This window comes from Linepithema humile, chromosome 2, assembly GCF_040581485.1.
Source record: "Linepithema humile isolate Giens D197 chromosome 2, Lhum_UNIL_v1.0, whole genome shotgun sequence".
Lineage (NCBI taxonomy): Eukaryota > Metazoa > Arthropoda > Insecta > Hymenoptera > Formicidae > Linepithema > Linepithema humile.
The window spans coordinates 4,420,435-4,438,487 of NC_090129.1; the positions used below are offsets into that span (position 1 = coordinate 4,420,435).

Below are 18,053 nucleotides of genomic sequence, written 5' to 3' on the forward strand. Positions count from 1 at the left end.
AGATTAAAAAGAGACATTTCAATTTGCTGTATTAAATTTGACAAAGACAATATTGTCTTTAGAAATAATTAAAAATTCGGACGCTTTTGATGACACGAATTATGAAAACACATTGCGCTTTACGAATTTAGTTTTTTAAAACTCAAAAATACTTTCCTGCGTTACGGCAAGTTGAAACGGCAGTTTTTCCTTAGTGTTAAATTTTGTTAAACGCTACTTTCAGTTAAACGCAACGCTGACACAAAATTTGTTAAGAACATTATCTATAAGCGCGGTAATATTTTTGTATTTTCAGTTTATCTCGGTGAAAAACAAATTGATTCTGAATTTCAAATCTTCCGCTTGACAACAACAATACGCTTATTACTCGTGATCCTATTGCGCAACATTTTCCATGTCAACGACTTGCGTACGGTCATATACTCTTGGAACACGATACGATGTTCGCAGAAAATACGCGGATTTTTTTGTGACCCATTAAACGTGAACAACAATTTTCCATTGCGCATAGTGCATTCGTAAAAATATACCAACTGCATTACACAGATGCGATACGTTACAAACAAAGTCTGCAAATGGGTACGTACGCGCCGAGCGCGGGGAAAAAAATTGCGGCGCTGCCGCGCAATAGCGGGCGTGCAATTGAAAAGCCGCGGAGGTGAAGTATCGCAAAAGTAATTACAATCGCCCGGCTAGTCCGGGGTGAAGGAGAGAGAGAGAGAGAGAACGGAGGAAGGGGGTGGGAGGGAATACGCGCGTCGAAAAAATGACCGTAAAAAGATGACCACACGTCGGCCCGCAACGATGACCGTATCTCGTTAAAAGGCCTCCCTTCCAATTTCGCCAGGTCGATCTGAAATTTTCTTGTAAGCTCGCGTGCACGCCCTGGGCTGTCACGATTCGGACCTAACTGCCGCGTTCGTATAACCGATTCAGGAATTCCTCGTAAGGTAATTTCATCTTCGGAATTCCTGCTGCCCTCGTACGCATACCTCTCCGTCGTACCTCGAGCTACTCGCAAGCAGCGTCTTAATCTTCCTTACGTGTCTATGAAGTGACGAGCGATCGCATAGAAATTATATGATGCGCTGTTGACAGAATAAGTACAAAACGCGTTGAGTTCAATGGAAAACGGATATCCCAAGGGTTGAGTCCGTAGCTATCGTTTGAAAACTATGCAAGTAGAGAAGCAACAAGAGGTTTATCAGTCTTTACGAATAATAACTTGTGTGTAATTTGAATATTCCGGATGATCTGTTTGATTGTAGACAGATGCCGCGAAGCAATATGAGTGAAGATATCGATTTAACTTGGCAATATTTTGTCTAAATACACAGTACAGCAGATTATGCATAAAGTATTATTCACGTGACACTTGTGGAAAGAGATTATAAAATCATCATTTGCTTTGCAGACGCATTGTGTGAAATATAGGCTTTTGAATTAATGGAAAAATAATAAGTATTGTTTAAGAATTATGAAAATGAATAGATAATATATTTCTTTAAAATAATTTATATTAGCATACGATAAAATTATATAGAAGTTTCTGTTATATTGTTTCAAACAAAATAAGAAATAATTCGTAACAATGTTGCGAAACAGAGAAAATAAACTTTTTCATGAAGCGAAAATTTTATGACTATTTCGCAAATTGTCCTCCGTTTTTATTTTTGCAAATAAATATAATTGGATTGAGTTCTCATAGTAGAAGAATCCTTAATTTTTCGACAGTCTGAAGGTTAATTAAAAGTGTGGAAAGAAGTTCATCCGCGCGTCTTCATCAACGTCATCATGTGTCTAGGATGCCGTGGGTTTAGGTCAAAAATTAAAAACAGAAAGGACATGTTCCACGAGACTGCGAAAGGAATTCCATTCATTCGTTTATTACTCAGGTAGTCGATCAAAAATTTACCCTCGAGACTGCCCTCGGCTGGAAACCGGGTCGTCGACCAGAACGACGGTCTGGTCACACTCGGTGTGTTTGCGTGGTTAGCGCGGTTCGTATGGATCGAACCTATGCGGTCGTGTAATTAGTGAAACGACGCGAGAAGTACTTTTCAGAAATATCGATGCGACAAATTCGTTCGAACGATCGCAATGTTAATTTCATTATTTAGTTGTATATTCTTATCACATAAATTTCTTCAACGTGATTTAGCGTCTTTAGCAAAATAAGATAATAAAACTATATGACACTTGTTACGCATCTTACTATGCATCTTATTTAAAATGTAAAATTGCTTCCTCAAGAAGTGATACATATATAATATAATTATAATATAATATAATTAAACGATAGTAAGTTCCAAGTTTACAACGCCAATTCAGATCGTCAGATATTGATTATGATTATATCAATATATTACATCAAGATATAATAAGACACGAAAACATTATTCTGTGTAATTCACGAATTAAAACGATTAATGCATAATAGCGTTTAAACAGACATTTTAAACTCTCTTTAAACATAATCAGATTTTGCAGAAACTGTAAAGTTTACACAAGAAATCTAAAAGAAGATACAGTAAAACATGGAAGCTTAAGAGAGAACAAGCTTAAATAAGAATTTAATTTCCTGAATAAGGAAATTAAATTTTTACAATATTGCCTAACAAGTTTATTTCGAGTAAAGAGAAAAATCGGTGATATATTACCTTAGATACTCTAATATTATGTATGTATAATAATGTGCAATCACACAGGTGTATCATTCGCATATTATTTGTATACAAAACTTGGAAAAAATGATTTAATTGCACCTTTTTTATTAACGAGATCAGCAAGGAAAGATTCGCGATACCATATCGAGGCGATAATAAATCAAAATTCCGGTCCTACGTCGAAATTCATCGATCGCAGAATCCAGACGCGATCGCAATCTCCGCGGCGGAGATCCTCGCGAATCGGCCGGCGATCGCGATGCGGGCGGAGCGCGGAGCAGATGCTCGCGATAGAGAGACCCATCCTTTATTCGAGAAATAAAATCTCCACGACGTTATCCGGGGGTTTATCCGCGCGAGCGCCCCGCGCAAACCGGTGCTGTGCGCGCGAGCCAATCCGGACCGGCCTGGGCGTCCCGTCTCCTTGGGCCGAACAGTAAGCACCGACATTCTATTGGGCCCGATCTCACCGTGGCCAGCCAATGCGGCCGAGACAGGGTACGATCTGGGCCTTCAGGCCCGTCCCAGTTCCTACCCCGGTCGCTCCGCCGAGTCGCGTCTATCTGGTAGCTAAGACCCCGCAGGCGCCCGCGGGCGCAGTAACCCTCGAGTCCTCCTGCGTGTACGACGGTTTTAAGGCGAATACCTATACAAAGGTCGAGATATCGGAAAACAATATCCGTGGTGCCGGTAACTCGATATATCTCGGGACTCGCCCATCCTACTTCATTCTTTCTTCCTCCTTCTGTCTTTTATTCCTTCCCTCTCATTCTTTCGCTCCCTCTTTTCTTTTCCCTTCGCGCGTACCTGTGCTCTCTCATTACTTCCGCTCCCTCCCGTCCTTTACCGGCAAACAGTCGTCCGGGCCCGGGGGTGTTTGGAGCATCTCGACAGTCAGCCGAAACCGCGAATTTACATAGAGACCGCGAATCGAAACTCGCCGCCGAGTTACGAGATCCTGTGCACAGTGATCGGACCCGCGCCGTTTTCGGCAGCCGACTGCCTCCCCCCGTTTCGGCAACTTGCGCGCGACGCGAGCGCACGTGCGACCGGATCGCCGCGATCGGATTCTCCCGGGTATACGCCGAGTCGGTCTAGGATGCTGCTGACTCGTCGGTGAGGACATCCGCGGACAGCCGCGAGATCTTCGCGCCTCGCATCAGTGCTGAGTACCTGTTGGATTCTGAGAGTGGTGCATGTACAGTGGTGTCATCGAGTGCTTACGCGGGCGGGGGACAGCTTTCGCGCCTCGGGCGGTGGACGAGCGAAGTGTAGGAGAAATTCGAGCGGTTATATCGAATCGCGTTCCGGGTGGACGGTTTGATCGTAGATCAGTTTGAATTATCGTGGACAGTTTCCCATACGAAGTGACCGAATGCCGAACCTAGACTACTACAACACCGCGAGAATGCATCAAATGGTAAACTCTTTTCAAAATATATTTACTGCTTCTTACGCTTATCAGACGTAACAATCACAAAAAGTGCAGGCAAGCATGCATTATTATAGTCAATGTTGGAAGATAATATTGCAGTTTTTGTTATGCCGGAGAGACATTCTGCAACTTCAAGTTATAGATGTTAAAACTCAAAAATATCTAATCGATTTACATATATTATCTGCGTATAATTTATAATTAAAATATTTTTACATATTGTGCTCGAATATAAAAAGAGCAGTTTATTTACAAAATTCACTGAAACCCATTTCAATAATTGCGTTTAAGAATTGAGTCGTAATTATCGATAACATTGAATTGGCACAAAGAATTGGCATTATCTTAAATCTAAAATGTACCACCTGTACTCGCGGGTAATAAACCACTACAATGACGTTACGACACGCAATTCGTCACGCGCCCTGCGGATGCATTTAAGTGAAATAGATACGTCAGTCTTGTGGAATATAAGTTCATAAAATGGAGCGGTAAATCATTGAAGATATCTTTGGAACGTACCACGCGCGCGAGCCCGCCGCTAACCACAAACGCTGTAATGACAGGCTTTAAGAGCGACTCATAAAATCTTGGCACAATGGAATCATTCTGCAACGTGACTGTTGCGCGGTTTTCTTACTGTATTTTTATTGTGCGCGCGATCTTTAGCAAACATAAATAGTGGACATTCATTCACCTAATTTTCTGCACATTGAACGCTATCGATAGAATGATACGAAGAAAAGACGTTTTTATTTACGGCTGAAAACGAAATATTGCATTTAATTTTGACTGCTCCCAGCCATTTCTAGAGCGCCTTGTTTTTCAGCTGATTTCTCAAGCGTCGCGATAATAAATAAATCAACTTTGATATAAAATGTGATGAGTATCTATATTTTTATATATTGATATTTAGAATTAAAGAGTTAAGCTTAAATTAAATGGCTAGTTTGAAAATTAAATAAAATAAATTTGCACTTTTACATGTATTTTTATCATCGAGTGATGAATAACATGCTGTACACCGTTAAATTAAATGAAAGAATCAATATATCAAGTTTCTATGTATTTTAAAGTTTATATAAAGTACACATGGATATTGCGTAACCTATTTGCTAAATAACTTAATTGTATTCTGATTAGTAAAAGTATTGTTGCAACGCATTATATAATATTAAATCAACACAGTATTCTATGACATTATGCTGTAGATAGCGAGTGTCATGAACATATAACAGTTTTCAATGTAAAATATTAATTATACAAGATGAATCATATATGTGCGTAATTTATGGGACTGACATATTTTAGACGCAATATCAAATTATATAACACGTCTGACAAATCACGTTACTCTAAATCTCCACTATCAAAATGTTTGATTTTCCAAAACACATTTAAAATATATCGAACATTCGTAAATATGATATATTTTAGCTTTAAAATATTTTTTATATTGTTTTTGTACAACATATCTGATAACTATCATGGACTAAACAAACGTGTTTTAGGAACTATTAGATTTTTAATTACTTCGTATTTACTAATTGTGTATTAAATCTTACTGTAAATATGGAAGCAAAATAGGCCCGCGTTCCTAACTGGAGTTAAATGTTTGATATCAAATTAACAAGTCCGATCGACTAGCGGCTTCAATATTGACAAAGCGAAATGTAATGCTATTACCACAAACTAGCCATTAATTGCTGCAAATTTAACAAATTTACCTTGGCTGCTGTAATGAGATACTATGAAGCGATTCTACAAGTGCGCTCTTAAAATTCTTTAAATATACTTTAAGATATAAGTAGTTTACTAACATTGTGAGAGATGGATTTCTTTGAAAGAATAAATAATAATAAATAACAGCAAGAATAAGAGAAGATTCAAAAACTTTTAATGATAACAAGAATTTAATTTAATGCTGAAAATTAAAGATTTGTCATAGCTAGTCGTTAAATTTTCTCCAAAAAAAATCAACTTCTTATTTATGAAAATAACATTGAACAAATCTAGGACATTTTTAATATATTTTATATTTTTGTGTATTCTTTAAGAATTAAATTTTCTTTTTCGTTTTTAGCATAAGCATACTATTTTACTAGGTATATAAATATTTTGTCAGGCATATGCACACATTTTTTCCAGTATAACTGAACTTAGATTAGCAGCGTGCTTTACTTTAGCTGCAATTCATAGCTGTAAGCTTAAATCGAGACAGAGATTCTTATTAGGTTGTTAATCGTCCGCGGGCGGAGGAGTAGACGCGCCTGCAACATTTCCGTTGTTGCTGTTAGCGCCTTCAATGCTTTACGATCGCCAATTACCTCGGCGCATATCGTAGCCAGAACTCGCGCGCGTGTGTACATATGTACACACGGACGTCGTTTCGCATCTGTGCTTCTACAGGATTGGCCAAAATCGGCGAACATGAGACGCGGCAGGTGATTCTCCAGAAAAAGATCAACGAAAGATGCGACGTATAATACCGCTGTTATAGCCTCCGAACTTAAAATGCGTCTGAGACAACAACAAAAAAAAGGAAGAAAAATAATTGCCAATTATTTCGTTGAGTTTCGATAACTATAACTCCCATAAATTTTGTCACGAAGACGTATTGATAATATCTTTCTGTCACTCAACAAGTGGCATTTTTTTTTTAAAGAGAAATCTTAATCTTTTATGCAAGTTTTTTTTATTCAAATTACAAGAAGAAATGTGTATTATTTATACAAAGTGTCGCAGGCCAACGCATAAATGCACATTATATCGATAAACTATGGCCAGCTTGCAATTATATGCGTGTGTGATTATATGATAAAATATACGACTAACACGCGACGATGCGAATCTAAACGTAGGTATTGCGTGCGCGCATATAGGTTTTGTATGGCACGTTCGGGAGTAGACAACGCGAACCATAGTACATCACAGACACATAACTCCTCTTAGCTGACGTTTCAATCAACCGCGCCTCCTCTACTCTCCCGACTTTTGTTGCACGCAGCATTTTTCTTTACGGTCCGCAACAGCTTTGTCGCTCACCGAGGACACGGCGCTTTGAACAACATTCCCATGTCAAAAAGAATAATGCTGCATTTGCGCTTTGTAATTAACCATTTAATAAGTAAAAACCGAGCAAGTTATTTGAGCTACGAGAAAATTGGAGGAAACGAATTGCTAAAAGTCTAAATGATACTTATCATAAATAGTGATTATTTTTAATTTACAACTTCATGATTATGGCGTTTGTAATGTAAATGACACTTGATTTTTGTTTATTCTTTTAATTTTAAATTGTTTCCCGTGTTTTGCTGCTCCTCATCAATGATCTTGCTTGCAAACTTTGAATGCTGCTTGTGGTTATAGTTTGCATACACGCGACATTTATGTTTCTTCTCGGAAGCTAAGGCCAACTCGATCGATGGAGCCGTATTAACAGCATCAATTTCAGCGACGGGGAAAATTGATTTTACCGCGACACTCGCCGTTTATTCATTCGGGAATGAATAAAGAGTCGGTAACATTGAACGCGCGCGTAAACTACACTAGCTGCAACAAACGCGTTGTAAAGGAGCAGCGCGTCATCCTGACATCGCCCATCTGCGCCGACCTACGCGAAAGATTAAAATGAGCAGACTGCGTATAATTAAATGAGACTTCGCGCGGTTTGTCGTCAAAACACGTTTTGCAATCTGTTCGCGCGTATATCTCATCGCGCGGGTTAATCAAGATTAACTTATTCATTCGTCGGGACGACAAGAGCGCGCTGCGTGCCGGAGCGAAAAACGGAAATGCACGTCGCGCCTGCGTTTCCCGGGCTGGCCCGCGTTATTAAACAGTCATAAATTAAAGGCCGATAGCCGCTCTTGCGAGCAGGCAGGTTCTATTGAAAATGATGCAACGCGCTCGTTAACAGACCGCGGGCATTAATGGGCGCGCGGCGCACGGACGACCGGCAAGAAATAAGATCGATGATAGGCCATGTTGTCATCGCTATTAAGCCCGTTTCCTTTAGCCTACATCCGCGATCTGGATAGAATGTTCTCGGAAATTATAAGGCTCGCAAATTGTAATGAGAAAATGCAAATGAAATTCAAACAAGGGCACGTAAATCATGCAACGACGTATACAAAGCACAAATGAAATAACGTGCGTGCAATGGGAAAAACACAAATGCAATAAGAAGAACGCACTCGCTTTCATATTCGCTTGTTTTTTCTGCAATGAGAACTCAAAATGTCATCAAGATATATGGCGTCCTCGTTGAAATAGAATAGACAACTTTTAATAAATGATTTCGTATTAATTAACGACAAAAAGAAAAAACGAATCTCGATAAAAAATATTTTACAAGCGCATGTATGAGGAGAGCCTTGCGTAAGGCGTTAGGTTTTACATATACGAATTTACAGTTATTAAACAAGATATATATGATTCAACAGGCTGGTTCGTAAAACACGTAATTTCCTAAATAGTATGCTGTACTAAACGACGATACTAGACATACCAGTTTTCTCACGGGATTCTCAGTTTGGAGAAAGTTCACTAAAGCACACGGCGATCTAAACCTCTAACAACAATTCTGGAACGACGTTCGTGATGATTAATAACGTTGGATATTTAATACCGCGCGTACATTATATTTATAGTCACATTATTTCAAGCAAATTAGTACAGAGACGCTTTTAGCAATGGTAGAAGCGGTGAAGGATATTAAAATTTGTGAAACGTAATGATACGTCTATAAAAGTTAATTACTTTTTTATCACAAAATATTTATGAGTACAATTTAAGCAAAAATTTACTACATAAATTATTTTATTAATTAATATAGACTCTTTTTGACGAGAAAAATTTTCTTTAAACGACACTCAGTTTATGTATCAAGATATACTGGAGAACAATGTTTCTTAGCTTCGAGATATTTACCCACATATTTGCCGAAGACATTCGTGACGCGGAATCGGGCAGTAGAAATCACGGTACGCATACTTTTTGGCAGAAGAAAACGAAAAAAGGAAACATAGAAAAAATAGGAGAGGAAGGGGGGATTGGAAGACGGCAAAACGTGAGTGAGACCCGTTTCTTTCACCTGTGCCACCGCGAGCAATAAATAACCGCCAGCTTAGCCGATTTTACTGCCGCGTGTTTGGGTGATCCCAATAACGCCGCCCGAAGAAGGGACGAATAACGCGAAGAAAACCAATCTTCGCGCTAACTAGCCATTCAGACAGCAGAACAGCCAGACGTGTACTCGAGGGACCTCTGGTTAACCTCTGAAACGAAACGCTTACAAGCCTATTTCGGTATTAAAGAATTCGCGGGTTAACGTCATAACCACGTGGGCGGAAACGTTATGTCGGGGAAGCGTGAAAAGAATTTGGACCGGATTGATAATCTCTATTGCGCTTGGAGAGAGAGAGAGAGAGAGATACACAAACAACTCTATTTTACACGATTTTAATTATTCGTAAATCAAGGATGATCCGTGAACTTTCATATGTTAATATAAAAAAAATTAGTAGAGTGACTTTTATTTTCAACGAAATTATTACATTAGGCAATTTCATCAAGCCGTTGCGTTATTTTGCTACTATCGTTTCGGAAGACTGTAGCATAGTATGAAAAATATTTTTTCGTAAATATATCTACGAAAAATAATAGTAAACCATTTCCCATCGTAGCGTATGATACGTTGTAATCACTCACACCCCCGCCGCGCGCATTTTCTTTCTTTTGTAATGTTTTTCGAGGAAAGATTCAGCGCAAACAAACGCGGTGAACATGAGCGCGCCGGCTTCGTCGGTATCTCACTCACATATTTTTTTCAATATCGCGTATTCGATATCGCCGAATCTGGCGTTTCCGGGTTGGCAGAACGGCGCCGCTCCCCACGTATGAAAACAAACTTCAAAAATTGATATCGGAAAAATGAAAATGTAAATCTCCGTGCACGCGGCAACGTCGTCGCGGGTAAGCCATTACAATTTTTTTCGGCCACACTATTGCCGTGGCAACGAAACATCGCGCTGCTCTACGTTTCAAGCGCCGAAAATGATTTATACCTAAGTCACGCTCGTAAAATCAAGTTAATTCAAGAGTTTTCTGATAAAACAATCCAAAAGAAGCTATTTCTAAATAAAATGGCAACTGGACAGATGATTTATGCAATTTATTTGAATTATATTGTAAATTTCTTTCTCATCATAAATATTGTTTCTTATCATGAATATATTAAATGCAACGAATATTGTATATATTATAATATATTATATGATAAATTTGTTACATTATAAATTTAAATATGCGCCACGCCGAATTTGATGTGAATTCGCTCTCAAATTATTTCTCATCTCGAAAAAAAAGAAAATCTACTGCACGTCTAATAAATAAATCGATTAAATTTAAAGGAGCTCTCATCTGCTTTATTTTGTTTTTGTTTTTCTTCAAAATTTTGTAAAACTTACATTTCCGAGACGCTTCATTTTCTTTCCGTGTCGCTCGAATAATACGTTATATTATCTTATATTATCCGTTCGAACTCGTTCGCGATCGAGCGTTCTCGCCTTTTGCGTGGGCAGCAACGCATCACACAACCAACAAACTTGGCGCAACAATAATTGCTCCGGCATGGTAGCTATTAAAGCGCGCGATTTATCACCGCGGGCATCATAATTCAAACAAACACCGTGAGTCTATTGTCTTTAATGAAATTATATCGCCAGATATTAATTATCTACAAAATTGAAAAGATGGTCGTTATTCACGATCTCGCGTATCAACTTGTTTCTGTCGTGTCTTCCTCGTTACATCCGTTCTCGCGCTGCAATATCGTTGATAAAGCGCTTTTCGGTAAATTAATTTCACCGCATGACTCTCGCGTGCGTTTCTGAAACGCGAATGGTGTCCATTGTTCGTCGTATTTTATGCGTTTGCCGTCACGGTGCAAGAAATTGTCTTTCCAGTCGAGTGCATTTCTTGCGTACAATATATAAGTATTTAATATTGATCAAATAAGGAAAGCATATTTTACTATCTGACGATCGAATAATTCCAAACTGACGCAATGTGCGAAGTATAATGCCTTCTATTATTTCGCTTATAATTAATCACCGATTTTTAAACGCGATAAAAGCCCAAAGAAAAGAACCTTACGGCTTTTTTATTATTTTCATCACTCGTGATAAAATCTAAAGATTATATATTCAAGCATATAAATATTTGATTAATTTTTATCGCGATGTTAATCAATGTTTGTACGCTGAGATAATAAAGCCGGTCATTAATATGACATAACATTTTCATAACATTTACAACTTTACTCTGCAAAACTGACGTATTGCCGCGGCAATAGTACTAATGAAGTTATTTTATTAGTGCACATGCCGGGTAAATGGATCGTGCAAAGCGTATGCATTGTAAAGGAAGCGAAAAAGAGTTTTATCCTCGGTCCCGTGGTTCACGCGATCAGATAAATCACACGCACGGCGTTTGCTTTAGCAAACGCAAACGCGCCATCTCAGCGTTTTTGCTTTAATAATCGGGTTGTACGTGCAACAGGGCGGATAATTTTGGCAGAACGGTATGGCCCGCCGTTTACCTCCGTTAACAAAATGGTTTAATTACTTCGCAAACACGCGGATCAATATCACCGTCCGCCCGGATCGCGAGCGTGATATTTGGCTGAAATTATCGTCGTTATTGCTGTCAATTCGCCTGTCCGAGTAACGTTTTGCCCGCATTTCCCATTTTTCTTTCGCATTGCCGAGGGAGGGGGTTAGAAGAAAACTCGCCAGGCGTCGTCATTCGCTGAATTGTAAAATTAAATTAGAATTCGAATCACAACTTTGCTTGCGCGCCGCGTCGTTGCGCAAAAACCGTGAAATTACGTGAGCGGCGTGCAAACTTTTATTCGCGATGACATAATTATTGACCCGCCGCGATGATTCTTCCCATGCAACGCAGGCCGGTTGAGAACCTAATTTCGTGGGGCACGTTTTCTCTTAACGCGCCCATACGACTCTCGTATATAGAGAAAGGCCGTATCTATATAATAACTGGTTAAATTCCGGTAGTGGCTATCCCTCTGACGAACGGTAGCCTCTAATCAACCTAATTTTAGGTTCCTTTCCTTCAATGTGGGCCAACATTGGAATTATTCGGTAATTGTAATGGATCGGAATGTTGCGCGTTCGCTCTTTAGGGTGGGAGTCGTGCCCGCCGAGCTCGCCCGAGCCGTCCAACCAATTTCGGTCTTGCGCGTTTATTTTTTGTCTTTTATTTTCGCTCCTCGTCCGCCATTATCGGACCCGCTGCGAATTTGATTTTTTAGACATATGATTATCAACGTCCCCCATCACATTCCGACGATCGTTACCTACAGCGCTGTGCGTTACGCTGACGGAAAGTTCATGTAACAGATAACAGTAAGAAACGTGGAACATTTCTCCCTTTTTTTTTTTCATACATTCAAGACATTTTTCTTCTAGCAGAAATATTAAGAGAGATCCTTGCTACAACTTTTTTAATATCTAACATTAATTTCTCCCACAGACAAGCGTTATGAAATTTCCGGTAAAAAAGTAAAGATGACACGGAATGTAAATTTACACGACAAACAGAGGATAAAAGAATTTTACGCAGATAGCGTCATTTTTCCACTTAACAATGAAATTATTCGCAGAATAATTATTCGTCACATTACCCTCTGCGTAATTTTGTTCCAATAGTATTCCGCCCATTACTTTGGGAAATCGTTATAGCTTGTCTTAAAAATTTATGAATAAGAATCCAATGTCCTGGAGGAAGACTCCCCGAGACGCTGGCTCCGAAGTAATTGGGCCAGAAGTAAACTAGGTCCACGCCGTATCGGACAGAAGTAGGGAATATCCGATGTAGTTCAGCCGGTCGATTTAGAAACGCCTTGGGGCCGTATAAACGGCGTGCTGTTACGCTTCTACAAGCCGAACCACTCCAGTCGCCTATTCGATATTCAATATACCGCGGCGAAATTGTCGCCCCGATCCTTGCCGCTCGCAATAAAGTATGACGAAATGATCGGGTGAGAAAGTCGCGACGGGCTAATGCGCGGCCGGAATGCCACCGAACGCGTGAATCATACGGCAATTAAAAGCAGCAACGAGGCAGTGCAACGTGACTATTATAGGAGATTACTTCCTTGAACGTTCATGAATGTTGCGCTCAAGTCGATAAAGTCTATTTTCTCGTGTGGGGTAATTATATGAAATATTTTATAAACAAGCTTGACTTTATTTCTGCTATGGTTATATATAGCTGTGCATCAAACAGAGAGATTCAGCATTTAAAAATATTTCTTTGGTAAATTTGGAAAACTGTTTTTCAGAGAAAAAAAGAGAGAGAGATGTTTAAAAGAATATTGAGTATTTTTAGCTTAATCTATTTTAATTAAAGCAAACTCGTATTACGAGATACATGGGCAAACATAAAAATTTTTTCTTTTTCCTTATTAACAAATTTTCTTGTATTTTTTTTAAATATATTGACAACTAAAATTGTTTTGTACGCATTATGTTTCGTCGTTATTAAGTATTTTATTTTTCCGTAAATGTGTTTACATTAAAACATATTTTTCTGTAATGATCTGTCTGTTTAATATTATAATGTTCGTTTCTCTTTCACAAGAATAACGTAACAAATATTAATGGCAAATATGAAACTTTTATGGTTCTATTTGAAACGCTCTTATTTATCTTTCCCGGCAGGATTGAAAAAATAATGTACAAAGGGAAAAAGTAAGATTGGCTCAGCTTCGCGATCGGATAACCGCCTGTAATTATGCGCCAGAAATAAGAGGATGGTAGTGTACCGAATGAATAAGTAATAGAAAAGGTATAGGGTTCCGCGCATTAAATGAAGCCCGGGATAATGGCGGAATGTAATCGTCCCTTTCATCGGACTCATAAATCAGCGTCTTGTGATACGGTAGTATCAACGAGTTATAAAACATATCGATGAAATGCGCGTTACTTATTATTATAATCGAATAGCTTTCTATGATTTGTTACGATGTCTATTTAGCCGTCATAAATCTTCAAACTACATAGTTCGACTGGAAGAAATATTCTGATGATAATAATATATGCTTTGCTGCGCTTAACTGACATTGCACTAAATTAATTTTGCATTCATAACATACTGCAGCTAATCCAATTATAATTATCAAGTTTTTGAATCCTAAATATTTGAACGTATTACTAATATTATTCAAGTAAAATAGAAACGTTCAGAAATTATTTTGTAATAATATTTGTGTAGACATTTAAAGAGTTTAACAAACTTATTTTTAAATATTGCCTAGTTTATTTGCAATGAAATAAAAGTACACATCAAATAAAAAAGCTGGTTCATCAGATGTCTTCATTTTATATCGAAAATAGTTGGGATTTTAAATGACTGAAAGCATCGATATCGAACTTGATAGAGCTCGGCGAATTTGCCTTAATAGGACTCGCTCGCGCGGAGCGCGACGTTGCACTTCGAAAAAATGCAGCACTCATTGCGAAACGAACCGTGACAGAGCTCGAGAGTGTCTACGGAAACATCGCCATTTCCCTGGAAAGGCCGCGCCGTTTGTGGTTTACCGATGGCGGGGCGAAACGATCGCGGCGGCTAGGAAATAGCTCGGCAAATAGCGCGGCTACCCTCGTTAACTCGATTTAATGGCACGTCGTTAGCAGTCGTATACCCTGCGACGCAGGCGCTGGTGACCATAAAGAAACCTGGTGCACTCGGGAATTTTGGGATACCGGGAATCGTTAAAGCTCGAGACGGAACCGGGACGCAACCGTGTTATTGTGCCTTACCGGTTCCTCCGTGTCTGGTTCTCGTGCGGGCGCTTCGCGCGCCGGCAATACCTATAAAAGATGATAACGCCAAAGATTGCCGGTGTAAAACTCTTTATTCGACCCTTCCGATGTAATTCAGCTAATTCGATCTCGTTATCGTTCGCGTGCGGCGCCGCTATCAGAGTTGTGTTTACGCGACGAAGGCATCTCTCGAATGAAGTACTTTAATATGGAATTGCCTCTTCGTTAAATAGATTTAGTACTCCTCTGTTATTTTCTTATTATTCTCTTATTAAAAGAAAAGAAAAATATGTAAAAGAACGATTTCAAAACACAGTCCAATGTCGACAAAATTAATTAACAAATAATCGAAATCGCGTGATATCGATGGAACTAATAAATTTAATTTTTCGAATGTGATTATTCACATCAATATGATGCAATGTTGGCGGTGCAAAATCCCATTTTACGATGCGATCAAAAATTTTCCATGGATAAAATAAATGCAAAATAGATATTTCTGCAATGTGGACGGAGAGCGATAAATTATAAAGAATGAGATTTATTACTATATAAATATACAAAATTACAATATCGCTTTGCAATGCGTTCTACAATATCTCGACGCATAATACTTGTGCTGCCATTGCATTGAGATGAATTTATATGTTACAATTGACTATTTCGCATAGTCAAGACTACGCTGTAACAGGATTTGCATGTCAATCGATGAATTCCAATCTTCGTTACATAGCTTGTGGCAAGACTATAGTAATTTTGGAATTGTGAGATGTATTTCAAAGGGATTGCAATCATGTAATTACCCCCTTTGAAATATATATGTTATAACGTAAATTCTTAAGAGTATCAAACAGTCCGCTATTACAAGCCATTAACATTCCTATACATGAAACAACTGCGCATCAGAAAAACAGTAATATCAAAATTATAGAATTGGATATTTTTCTTCGTACATTTTTTCCCCAAAATATTGTTGCTGTATCAGATTTGACTTTGTAGCAATTGAGGGTGAAAACACATTCAAACGAAAGAAAGAGACAGCGGAAGGAATACGAGTCTCAGATTGAAAAATCCCATCTCACCGAGCAGTCGGCTTATAAATTCCCGAGAGCTGGCGCAAAAATTCTCCGTACTTCAAACGCGTCCCAGATTAAACCCGCCGCGCGCAGCTTCGACGATTACACACCGTCACGTCGCCGTAACGTGGGAGACGAGGGGCGGCACCCTCGTGTCTTCGTTCTCTCTGCCGAAACGAGGCTTCGCGGGGCTGTGGAGAGAGAGATCCCGGGGATGCGAGGCGTCCTCTCTCTCTCCGCCCTGCCTCAAAACACCGCGCCACTCCTTCCCTTCTGGAAGAGGGTAGGCGACAGTTTCAATCTGGTGGTCCAATTTCGGGAGTCGGATGGAAATGCACACACGCATGCGTTCACGCGGCGTGTACACTCGCGGCGTGCTCGTCGGAGCGAGTAACGCGGCTCATTCCATATTCCAGCAGGTAGCGGCCGCGTGTTCGGTGCCGCAACGCAACAGCGCTCTCGACTAAGAACGCTTGCGATACATACATTATCAGGGTCAATGGCGTTTAACGTTTCTGATATTGATTGGGGCATCGACGCGCGGGAAGATATATATATATACTAGAAGTAAATGCATACATCATGAATAAAACGTTTAATTTTTCGCAAGCCAAGGGAGTTGTGAAAAATGGATTGATACTCTGTTGTCGCTGTAGCATAGCAACCATTTTATTTTTTTTTTAAATTAAAGTAGTAACCGCGTCAATATTTTGACGGCCGATAGAAGGTTATGTTGTAACACTTTGCGAAGAATTATAGAAAATACGATTTGTATTTTATGATTTCTGTTTCTCAAATATCTATAGGATTTTCATAAACCATTGTCCATCGCGATGCGAGCATTCCCGAGTGACGTTACTACTTGTGGCGCCCGAATGTTGAATATATAAAAGCGCCGATAGCTGATTAAATTTAAGCGTCCCTCTGACTCGCGGCAGTCCGCTGGCGTGTGCGCCGTGTATTCTCGCGGTTCGGTTAGGCTACACGCACGCGAGCCACGCGTGCAGAGGTGAGAGCATGGATGCGGACAACGATCGGCGAGCACGCTCTGCGCCGGCGGAGCGTGCGCGCGCGCCCGCACACACGACCACACTCGTGGATCCCCCATGCACGGATAGCGTAGAGAGATGCATTATGAATATTCAACCGGGTATACCTGGCATGGCTGCGCTCAAATCCATTATTCATTCCCGCAGCGACATCAGCCCGGGCGGGCGCTCGCGTTTTCCGCGCCGAAATCGGGCGCGAGGGACAGACGGCGGAGGGTGAACAACGAAGAGGGAACAAAAGTCGGATTCATTTCCTGATGCTTCTTTCATTTCGGACGAATTTGCTTTTCGGCTAAAATACGCGCGCGAGATGGTTTGAATAATCGCCAAGTGAGAAATCAGAACGGGCTTGAATTTTTTTCAAATACGAAATGTTTTAGGCCTTTATTCCGGCCGTTTCAGATTGTTCGAAGTTAATTTTTCGAAGTTTGATTGTTAATAATCTTTTACTTGTGTTACGACAAATTTGTCTAAACTAAAACGAAAGGATTTTAACATTGTCTAAGATTCTTAGGAGAATTGAGTAAATTCCATCTGATGAGTGAAGAAAAAAAAGGAACGTAAAACTCGCTTGGTCTTTTTCTCTCTCTCTCTCTCGCTGAGCTGCATCGGCGCGTTTTTTTCACTCTTCTTTTATCGTCTCTTCCATTTCTTCTTACGGGTCTACCTCCCTCTCTGTCGACATCCTCTTCTCCTTTTACATCTCCTTTCATTCTTCTGGTTCCTCCGGATACTCTTTATGGTCTTATTCGGACCGCGCGAAAGAATGCGCTGTGCTCGGCCTAATAACCCCTTCGAAAGGGACGAGGGGGAGAGCTCCGCTTACGCAACAGTCTGTGGCCGGATTTTTGGGATTCCTGGCCGCGCGAAACACATCGTGATCTCCCGCCGGATCCCGATTGCTCCTGAATTACTGACATTTCAAACGACTGGTGGTGGAATCGCAGCATCGACCTATCAAGCTGAACAATGATGCG

The 18,053-nt window shown here is 39.9% G+C and overlaps 1 protein-coding gene across 7 annotated transcripts in view; it reads left to right on the forward strand.

Moving 5' to 3' along the window:
* Window positions 1-18,053, forward strand: part of TfAP-2 (transcription factor AP-2) — a 190,258-nt gene that overhangs the window by 67,356 nt on the left and 104,849 nt on the right. For 2 of the 7 annotated variants that reach the window (XM_012369817.2, XM_012369818.2), the window contains exon 1: window positions 3,290-4,086. The exons of the other annotated variants lie outside the window; for them this stretch is intronic. Coding sequence is in view for 1 of the 2 variants with exons in the window: in XM_012369818.2 (XP_012225241.1) it covers window positions 4,042-4,086 (45 nt within the window). In the remaining variant the exon portion in view is untranslated. Of the gene's footprint in view, window positions 1-3,289; window positions 4,087-18,053 lie in introns of those variants that run through there. 7 annotated transcript variants of the gene reach the window in all.